This window comes from Bos indicus x Bos taurus, chromosome 3 (assembly GCF_003369695.1).
Source record: "Bos indicus x Bos taurus breed Angus x Brahman F1 hybrid chromosome 3, Bos_hybrid_MaternalHap_v2.0, whole genome shotgun sequence".
Classification (NCBI taxonomy): Eukaryota; Metazoa; Chordata; class Mammalia; order Artiodactyla; family Bovidae; genus Bos; species Bos indicus x Bos taurus.
In genome coordinates, this window is record NC_040078.1 from 108,343,694 (window position 1) to 108,354,344 (window position 10,651).

The 10,651-nt window shown below is 46.5% G+C and overlaps 1 protein-coding gene across 3 annotated transcripts; it reads left to right on the top strand.

The window, feature by feature from the left end:
- Positions 1-13: 13 nt before the first annotated feature.
- C3H1orf109 (chromosome 3 C1orf109 homolog) lies at positions 14-6,455 on the top strand. 3 transcript variants are annotated; one of them, XM_027537787.1, is made up of 5 exons: positions 21-296; positions 483-763; positions 2,664-2,843; positions 4,910-5,028; positions 5,198-6,455. In XM_027537787.1, the coding sequence occupies exons 2-5, from the start codon at positions 489-491 to the stop codon at positions 5,233-5,235; spliced, it is 612 nt and encodes a 203-aa protein (XP_027393588.1). In that variant the 5' UTR covers positions 21-296; positions 483-488; the 3' UTR covers positions 5,236-6,455. The 3 variants fall into 3 exon arrangements, with proteins under 3 accessions (XP_027393587.1, XP_027393586.1, XP_027393588.1); XM_027537786.1 differs by having other exon boundaries at positions 14-296; positions 486-763; positions 4,910-6,455; XM_027537785.1 differs by having other exon boundaries at positions 20-296; positions 4,910-6,455.
- Positions 6,456-10,651: the final 4,196 nt, after the last annotated feature.

The following is a 10,651-nucleotide window of genomic DNA, read 5'->3' on the forward strand; positions in this document are numbered from 1 at the left end:
CGGTCTGCCCGCATATTTTTCGCGACTCTGCAGCCACGTCTGGGCATGCGCAGCGAAATAGCGGAGGCGTGCGGGGGTCTTGGAATTTCCTTAAACTTTTATTGGTTTAGTTTTGTTTTCCCGCTGGTTTAGAAGAGCGGCCGGAAACTTCAAGTAGAGGAGACAAGATTCTGGCTCCGGAAGCACGGGTCGGCCCAGTGAACCTTCAGTCTGAAACTGCCCGAAGCCAAGGGGTAGTCAGGAACCTTTCGCGAGGTGGGAAACGAAGGTTCTGCCTTCCGAGAGCCTCTCTGAAGGTAAGACTCGCGCTAGAAACACCTGTCGGGAGAGATAGACGGCCCTACCTGAGGAAACTTTGTTTAGCTGGACCTCCCCGAGAACGGAAATAACTCCCACCCGTGACTTGGTCCTTTGCCTGTCGACTTGGGACCCTAATGATATTTGTTTTTTCCTGGTTTTTGTTTGTGTTTTCACCCCCACAGTAGAAGATGACTGAAGATCAGCCTTTGCTTGCCGTGCAGGAGGCCCTGAGGAAGTGCTTTCCCGTGGTGGACGAGCAGCAGGGCCTGTGGCAGAGTGCTCTGAGGGACTGCCCGCCCCTCCTGGTCTCCCTCAGCAACCTGGCAGAGCAGCTGCAGGCCGCACAGAACCTGCGATTTGAGGATGTGCCCTCACTTCGGCCCTTCCCAGACTTACAGGAGCGGCTGAGGCGCAAGCAGCTGGCGGCTGGTGACACTATCCTGGACAAGCTGGGAGAGAGGCTGTAAGAGGCACAGTGGCGCTCTTCCTTGGCCTAGAGATGTTAAAACTGGGTATTTAATAATCTAGGATCAGTGAGAAGGGGGTTTTTCTCCTTACTTAAGAGAATGGTATTTGGGGGGGTGTCAACCTTACCCCCTTTCCGTCTGTTGCAATGGGACCTCTCTCTGTCAAAAAACCGTTTTCTGGCACTTCCCTTATCAGCTAGGTGTGACGGTGGTGGACTTAGTAAAAGTTATCAAAGCAGAGCAGAAAAGCAACGGAGAAAGCTCATTGGCCCTCCACTGCAGTTTTCCTTAGGTAGAAAGCAGCAGGAGTTACACTGTAAACTTAGTAGGTGCCAGCAGCAAGGATTTTACATACATTATCTCAAAATCTTTTCAACAACTCTGTGACTTAACCTCACTTAATCCCATTTTTCAGGTGAGGAAACAGGCTCATGCAAATTGCCTGTGCTCAGGCAGTTAGTAAATAGTAAAGCTGGGATGCTAATCCAAGTGCCTGTGGTACTGGGGCCAGAAGCTCCTAACCACCGCTTTGTTCTGCTGTGCGTTGGTGTCTGAGCCAGGAGGAGCACCAATGTTAGGCCCTCGGTCTTAGAGTTACAGGTAGTTGGGGATGGAGAAGAGAGGGCACATATGGCCTTCCCTTAACCAGGATGAAAGAAGGTTCTAGTGTGTAGGGTTTGCCATAGACTGATAGGAAACTCAAAGATGGGGGCCTTCTTTGTATTTATCTGTACTAAAAACATTAAGAACCTATGGGGTGCAAAACGCAGGTGCTAGGAATATAGTAGTAAGGCCGACTTAGTTCCTAAGTTGAGTTAAAGAGTCAATTAAGTTAGGTCATTACACATTCTAAGGTAGCGAACTTTTATTTCAGTTGATTACATGTTTTTATGTGGGTATTGGGCTGTTATTTTTAGCCTAGGTTTTCATTGTGAGTCACAGTCAAACTTGAAAGCTGCGGTTCTAGGCTAGGGAGTGCCTTGCCCTTTGGGAAGTTGTAGCCTTCGTCTTGGTGGCTGGACCTCTTGGAGTCACCAATGGAATAATAACTTTTTAAATAATTATATAATAATTTAAAAATAATTATGTAAAAATAATATAATAAAATTTGCCATAAGCTAGGTACTTCCCTAATGGCTTAATATGCATTACTGTATTTACTCTTCACAACAGTCCTTTTCCTTCATTGGACAAACGTTTGTTGCTTTGTCTGTCAGTCTCTGTTTTAGGTACTTAGGATGCACAGTGAACAAAAGAGACTTGTTTTTGTTCGTGATTGAGAATAAGTAACTTTCCTGAGATCCACAATAATCTGTGTGTGTCAAGAGCCCAAATTTTACCCATTCAAGAATTCACTAGGGTGGGACACGATATAGCATGAGCACAATACTGCTCTATTGCTGTAGTTCCCTCTTGCTTATTCCTTTCACATACGTGGCATTTGACTACGTGTGAACATTTCTTCTCCTTTATGGGAGTCCCAGAAAGCCTGCTTGGTCTTTTCTGTCTTTGGCAGCTGGGCCCATCACACAGCTTTTGAGAGTGATGTAACTTCAGCCTCATCATCTTTAAGTCAATTCTTAATTGTTAAGCCACCCCTCCATCCAAGGCACCTGGGACCAGTAGATCTCCTTCGGAGGCAGTTTTTTCCCATTGGGATGTGTGGCAATATCTGGAGACATTATTGGTTGCCACAGCTTGAGATGGGTGGGGACAGTTTGCTCTTGTCATCTAGTAGGTAGAGGCCAAGGTTGCTGCTGAACAACCTATAACGCACAGGGCAGCCCTCCACCACAAAGAATCATCAGGTCCAAGATGTTCTTGGTACCGAGGTTGAGGAACCTGGCCGTAGGCCTTTCTCATCATATTGCCTAATATCAGACTTTCCCCCCGCAGAGCCACCCTCCTCAAGGTGCGTGATGTGGTCAGCAGCCACGTGGAGCGCGTGCTTCAGATCTATGAGCAGCACGCAGACACGATCGGCCTCGATGCTGTCCTGCAGGCTTCAGCTGCAAGCCCCTCTGTGGCTGAAATGTTGGAGTGGTTGCAGGACATTGAGAGACATTATCGGAATTCATATCCTTTGCACACATTTCACAGAGCTGTTCTAGGAAGTCTTGTTAACTTCAGTTTTCACCAGATTACATACAAATACGTAGTTTAAGTCAGTTCTCTTTGGATTCCTCCTGTATTCCTTTGTACAGTCATTCCTCAAATCATTTATTGAGCAGATGCTACCTTCCAGCCTTTATTCTAGGTGGTGGGAACTAGGCATTAAAAAAGGGAAAATATATAAAATGTCAGATGATATTAAGTGCCTTGAAGAAAAATAAAGCAGGGAATGGGGAAAGCAAGGGTTAAAGGCGGGCTTGTAGTTTTAAATAGGGTGGTCAGAGCAGGCCTCACTGAGAAAGTGCTGTCTAAGAAGACATGAAGAGGGTGAGGGGAAGAATCGTGTGGATGTTTGGGGCAAAGAGTGTTCCAGGTAGAAGGAGCAGCAAGCGTAAAGTCCCTGAGGTGACAGCGAGCTTGGTCCGTTCAGGAAATAGCAAGGCATCCAGTAGGGCTCGAGCCAAGTGAAAGGGGCTGGTCTAACAGGTGGTGCTGTCAGGAGACAGGGCTAGGGCTGGGAGGGCCTCCGAGGTCTTTGGAAGGATTTGGGCTTTTATCCTGAGAGAGACAAAAGCTGTAGAAAGTTTTGAGTAGAGGAGTAATCTGATCAGACCTATGTTATCACCCAGCTGTGTTCTGAGGGAAGGCTTGGGTGGAAGCCGAAAGACCGTTTCATTGGAGTCCTCTCCCTTTTTCTCTCTAGTCTTGCCTGATAGTCGCGTCTACTCTCTGGCTGGAGTTTCTACCTTCATTTACTCTTGCCTCTAGTTTTTTTCTTCGGTTTCCTGCAGCTGCCTCCCAACTGGAATCTCATGGAACTGCAGGCTCAAATGGATGGAGATCCATCCCCCCACCAGCCTCCACCCCATCAGCTCCCTTTTTCTTCAGTTGTAGCGTCAACCCTGTCTGGTCACCTAGTCTGTAAACTTGAGGGTTGTCCCCCGAGCCCACTGTTTGCTGGCTGCGTGGGTGGCAGCAGTAGCTGGGCTGCGCTCGCGGAGCACCTCCTGTGTGCCGGGTGCTGTTGTAAGGGTGTTGGCTCCACTGTCAGGTCCTTCCGTTCTGTTTCCGTGGTGTTTCTCGGAGATCCCTTCTGTATCCCCACTGCGTGCGCCACGGTCTCACTTGGACCCTTTGCGCGTGCCGTCTCTAGGCAGGTTTTTCTGACCCTGGCTTCTTTCCTTTGAAGGAAGAAGCTACCTCCAGGTAGTGGCCACACTCTACAGATTTATCTTCAGGAGGTCCTGTTCTGATCCTACTGGGTAGGGCTTCTCCGTAGCTTCTTGTGTCCCTAGGGTGAGACCCCGCGCACTGGTCTGTCTTCTCCCTCCACCTGCCTGCTCAGCTGCCTTGCCTGCTCCCTACACACTATTCCATTTGGCACCTCGTTGGAAGATGTACAGTCCTGAATCCATTCCGTGCTTCCCCTCTTCTTTGTCTTGGTTTAAGCTCTTCCTACCAGCCGGAATCTTCCTACTGTTCTCTGAAGCAGCGGTTCCCCACCCTTCTTGGCGCTGGGGACTGGTTTTGTGAAAGTCAGTCTTTCCACAGTCGGGGATGGGAGGGATGGTTCAGGTGGTAATTCGAGCAGTGGGAGTGGCAGAATCTTCACTTTCTGGACCACTGCTTACCTCCTGCTGTGAGGCTCAGTTCCTAACAGGCCACAGACAGGTACCAGAGATTGGGGACCCCTGCTCTAAGGGGGATGAATTTATCCTGTGAACTTCCACTGAGTTTTTTTATCTCTTCCCATTTAGAGTCTTTTCAGTTTCTGTTTTGTTTTGTTTTGTTTTCCCACCATAGCGAGTTCCCAGTTTGCAGGGGCAGTGTTTCATCCCTTCCCTGTAGCCCAGAACCTTGTGTATAGAGGGACTCGGTAAAGATCTCTAGCAGAGGTGAGCCTGCCCACCTGGTAAACGTAATGATAGCTGTGCTGTTGCTTTTCTAGCTCCTGGGAATGCTCTCCAGGGTATTTTCTTCCTTCAGCACATTTCATTTTCTTTTTGAGCACCTTCCTTAATTCCTAGAAAGTACCTGAAGAGGAAGTACCTCCTGTCCTCAATCCAATGGGAAGACTTGGGAAACATCCAAGCTTTGCCCAGAGCCTGGGACCGAATCTCAGAAGATGAATACCCGGACCTTGTACAAGGTGCTGGTTTTCATGTAGTCCCTCGTGTCTGCTCCCCTCCTTTCTTTGTCTAGCCTCTTTGGAATCACAAAGAGTTTCCCCCTCCCGGTGCCTCTAGCTTTTACAAATCTGGTGTTTTGTGTTTTCTGAAGAGCTGGTATGCCACATGTTCTCTCTCTTCCTGTTCTAGATGTCATGTTGAATGTTTCCTTCTTCCTGGAAGAGTGAAGAAGCCGTGTGTTTATCGGGAGACTAGGGGCACACAGGTGAAGACCGACATTGCTGCCTTCTTCTATGTCTAAAAAAATGTCAGTACTGCGTCCTGACTTACTGGAAATGTCAGTGCCCAGCGCCTGAGGACTGGCTCTTCAGCGGATTCTGCTGGACATTCCTGATGTTGGTGCTGCTTCATGCTGGGTCGTGGGTGAGGGTACATGGTTACCTCTTGCCCTTCCCTAAGACTCAGGAGAATGGACAGAGGCAGATAGGATGCAGGAAAGGCGATGCAGAAGAACACCAGGGACAGAAGCAACAGCCACAGAAGTGGTAAGGAACAAAAGGGCCAGGGTAGAGAGTTTGCACCACCCCCAGCATCGTCCAAGGCTCTGAGCCTCGTTGACACCAGGTCCTGATTTCCTCTCTTTTTGTCGGTACCTGACTCCTTGATGGAAAAAAATGTGGCTTTGATGATTTAAAGAAATGGAGGTGATGTTGATGGAAAACTCATTATTTTCCAGTTGCAACGGCTCCTTATCATCAGGACACTTTCTAGAGCCTTCCACCAGGGGGAGGTGGTGTAGCATGAATTCTGAGTGTTTTGTGTTTGGATCTGTTCCCTTGCTGCTCTTACTGACAGTAAGTAACTGGGGATAGTGGGGCTGTTAAAATAACAGGGTTTTCTTTTTACCAAAGCCGGCAGCCAATTTGCTACAGGCCCCTGATCTTGGAGTAGCTGCATGGATGGGAGGTCCCAGTCCAGAGTCAGGCAATCAGGATTGTTTCTGAGGCCCAGTGCCTTCATCTGTGAAATGGTTGTGGTCCTTGCAGACCTGTCAGCTTCCTGGGCTGGTTAAAAATCTTGGTTATTGGATGTAAAGGGACTTAAGAAAGAATGTAGATATTTTTCAAAATGAAAATGACTTTTTAAGTTATAAAAGTGATGATACGCTTTTTAAAAAATTATAGAAAAATTATGGAAAACATTTAAAATGTAGAAAACCGTAAAACGAACTCCATCAGAGATATTTTATATGTATCTTTTCAGTGTCCATAGTCACAATTTTTTTAACAAAACAATTTGGGTATCATTGATACATACTGTTATTTAAATTGTCTTTAAAGAAACACCTTTATATAGTTGGGCTAGTTTTTCATACCTCTCTCTGTATATAGCTCAACGCGATTGTATACCATTCTATGGATTATTATAGTATTATGTTTTACATGTATTTTTTAAGTCTTCATGTTTTTCTACCTGTGCGTGCATGCTAAGTCGCTTCAGTCGTGTCCTGCCCTTTGTGACCCTGTGGACCATAGCCTGCCAGGCTCCTCTGTCCATTGGATTCTCTAAGCAAGAATACTGGAGTAGGTTGCCACTCCCTGCTCCAGGGGATCTTCCTGACCCAGGGATTGAACCCATGTCTCTTGTGGTTCCTGCATTGCAGGTGGACTCTTTACACTGAGCCACGAAGGAAGCCCATCATATATACAATAATTGTAAATAACCTTAAGACTTTTAAGTATTAGGTCTTACAATGTACTCTGGGGACAGAGGTAAAGGAGAACCCAGAAAGATTTATAGTTCAACCAGGGAAAGATTTAAACCAGTATTTCTCAAGCTTGAGTTCAGTTTGGTTCAGTTGCTCAGTCATGTCCAACTCTTTGTGACCCCATGGACTGCAGCACACCAGCCTTCCCTGTCCATCACCAATTCCGAGTTTACTCAAACTCTTGTCTGTCGAGTCGGTGATGCCATCCAACCATCTTATCCTCTGTCATCCCCTTTTCCTCCCACCTTCAATCTTTCCCAGCATCAGGGTCTTTTCTAATAAGTTAGCTCTTCGCATCAGGTGGCCAAAGTATTGAAGTTTCAGCTTCAGCATCAGTCCTCCCAATGAATATTCAGGACTGATTTCCTTTAGGATTGACTGGTTGGATCTCCTTGCAGTCCAAGGGACTCTCAAGAGTCTTCTCCAACACCACAGTTCAAAAGCATCAATTCTTCGGTGCTCAGCTTTCTTTATGGTCCAACTCTCACATCCATACATGCCCACTGGAAAAACCATATCTTTGACTAGATGGACCTTTGTCAGCAAAGTAATGTCTACTTTTTAGTGTGCTTTCTAGGTTGGTCATAGCTTTTGTTCCAAGGAGCAAGCGTCTTTCATGCCTGCAGTCACCATCTGCACTGATTTTGGAGCCCAAGAAAATAAACTCTGTCACTGTTTCCATTGTTTCCCCATCTATTTGCCATGAAGTGATGGGACCGGATGCCATAATCTTCGTCTTCCAGACCCTGATGCTGGGAAAGATTGAAGGCAGGAGGAGAAGGGGATGTCAGAGAATAAGATGGTTGGATGGCATATAAATCACCAGTATCTTCTTAAAATTTAGATTCCTACTCTGTAGGTCCAGGGTGGGGCCCTGGACTCTGCATTTCTAACAAGGTCCCAAGTGATGCTGATGATCCAGGGACCAGACTTTTAAGTTGAAGAGATTTACATTGTAATACAATAGTGAAAGTGTATTTGCAGTCAGACAGAGTTCTGTGGGAGAATAGAGGTGACAGCCAGCTGCTTGGGGGACAACCTCACAGTAACCGTGACATCTCAGTCCGGCCTCGAGGCTTGGAGGAGTGCAGGCTGCTCCACAGCCAGGGACAGTGTAAGCAAAGGCAGTGTTGGAGAAGGACTGGAAGCTGACACCTCCGGGAGTTTGCTGTGTGCAGGCGTCGTGCTTGTGGCTTGTATGCCATAGAACTGGAAACATCAACAGTTGAGTATAGCAAGTCACTGGGGTTCACAGTGGGGCATAAGAGTGGCAGGTAATGGGTCTGTAAGGGCGGACTGGAATGAATTTGTGAAGAGCCCTGAATACCTTGCTCGAGAGTATGTATTTTGCAAATGGGAGTTGCTTGTCTGTGTGTGTGTGTCCATGATTATAGTAAAGAACTTGTTAAAACCTCCCTCATTTAAACAAGTAATTATGACTGAATAGCTACAAGTATGTTTATGGTGGTAAGTAATAACTATGTATTATTTAAGTATAATTGTTCCTTCTTAGCCATTCTTATGGTATTAAACTGCTATCTTCTAATTGTTCTTAAATTTATAATTAATTTGGTTAATTTTTAAAGTAAGTGATACGTTCACATTGTACAAAATTCAAAGGGCATAGGTGCATATTCAGTGAAAAGTTCCCCTCTCCCATTACTCAGGCCACCTCACTGGAGGCAACCAATGTTAAATGTTTCGCGTGTCCTTCCAAAAATATTCTTCACCTCTATGAACACAGGGGGTGAGTATCCTCCAAGATAGCCCCCGTGATCCCAAGGACCCACGCCCTTGTATAGTCCTTTCTCCTTCAGTGTGGGCTGCCCTTACAGACTGCTTCTAATGAACAAAAAACGGTGGAAGTGGTGGGATGTCATTTCTGGAGGTAGGCTGTGAGGAGAGGCTGTGGCTTCCATCAAGGGCACTGCCCCTCACTCCCTTGGGGGAAGTCCACTGTGAGGCTGGGAGGCAGCCCCATGGTGACCTCATGTGGGAGCTTGATGCCTGCCAGAACCCTGCCTGAGCTTGGAAGCAGACCTTCTCCCCAAGCTGAGCCTTTAGATGAGCCCACAGCCTCAGCTAACAACTGACTGTAACCTTGTGAGGACCTAAGCCAAAGGCAACCCAGCTCAGCTAGGCCCAGATTCTTGACCCATGGAAACAAGATAATAAATGTTTAAGTCGTTTAAGTTTGGGGGTAATTCGTTCCACAGTGATAGATGACTTACACAAGCAAATAATGTTGTATTTTCTCCATAACTTCCTACAAATAGTAGCATACTGTGTATCCAAGTTTATACCTTGTTTTTTCCACCTACTTTATCTTAGAGATCATTCTTTATTTAAAGGGCTTCCTCAGTTTTTTCTGTAAGAGTTCCATAGTTTTCTGTTGTGTGAGTATAACATAATTTATTTAGCCCCTTTGTTGTTATTTAGTCACTTGAGTTGTGTCCAACTCTTTGTGACCCCATGGACTATAGCCTGCCAGACTCCTCTGTCCACGGGATTTCCTAGGCAAGAATACTGGAATGGGTTGCCATTTCTTTCTCCAGGGGATCTTCCTGACCCAGGGATCGAACCTTCGTCTCATACATTGGCAAGTGGTGGGGGGGGTGGTGCGCGCAGTGGGGGTTGGTTTTCTTTTTAGCCACTGAGACACCAGGGAAGCCCCATTTGGCCCCATACTGATGGCCATTTAGGTTGTTTCCAAAGCCTTAATACCTGTTAGATTTTGGCAGCCTTCTCTCTCATTCCCACCACTGCTCATGGTTTTTTCCCCTGGAATTTTCAATTAGCTAATACCACCCTATTCACTCTCCCACAGTAAAAGAAAAAAAAAAAAGAATTCTTGATATTTTTACTGGAATCGTATTAAGTTTATAAAGTAATTTAGGGAGAATCATCATATTGGGAATCCTAGCTCTCCTCCTCCAACCATGCCACTGGCTCATTGGTTGAAATATCAAATGTGAGTTCTTTTCTCTGTTTCCCTCAGGTGGGGAAATAGGCTCTTGGTGTTTGGAACCCTCTTCCCTGTCAATTAGACAATCTATTGGGACGGAATGAAGAATTTGTTTTTTTCGTGCCCCTACCCCATCCACATTTAGCGTGGACTTCAAGATTCCTCTCTCAGGCAGAGTAGGGCATCCTGACTTCGCTCAGGCAGATTAAAGCATCCTGACTTTAATCAAGGTGATGGGGGCTGGGTACCATCTCCAGCTTGTTCAGCCATTGGGGTGTTTGAAATTCCTTCTCCCTGTGAGAGGGCAGGCATAACGCACATTTGGAGGAGCAGATTCAGGGATGTGGGGGAAGGAGCTAGGATGCTGATAACCGGCTCAGGTGAAACCTTGCTGAATTCAAGTGGCCTGGACCAAGTCTCAGGTCAGCCTCTGACTAGCCAGGTGATCTTGGGCAAGTTGTTTCCCCTTGTCTGAGTTTCAGCTTCTTCATCTGTGCAATAAAATAATGATGTATGTCCTTAAAGAGTTGTGAGGCTCAAGCCCACAGGTGAGGGCTTGTGGTAAATTTATGAACATTGGAGGGGCTGAAATTCACTTGAAACTGCTTAGTCACCTACTAAGTGCATAGGGTTATTGGAAAAGATCCTGATGCTGGAGAAGATTGAGGAGGGCAGGAGGAGAAGGGGGCCACAGAGAATGAGATGGTTAGATAGCATCACTGACTCAACGGACATGAGTTTGAGCAAACTCTGGGAGATAGTGAAGGAGAGGGAAGCCTGCTGTGCTGCAGCCCGTGGGGTGGCAAAGAGTTGGATACGACTTAGCGACTGAACCACAAACAACAACAAAGTGCGTAGCTTTGGGCTTTGCCCTTTTAACGTCTTCCTCAAGGCTTAACAAGCCATGATA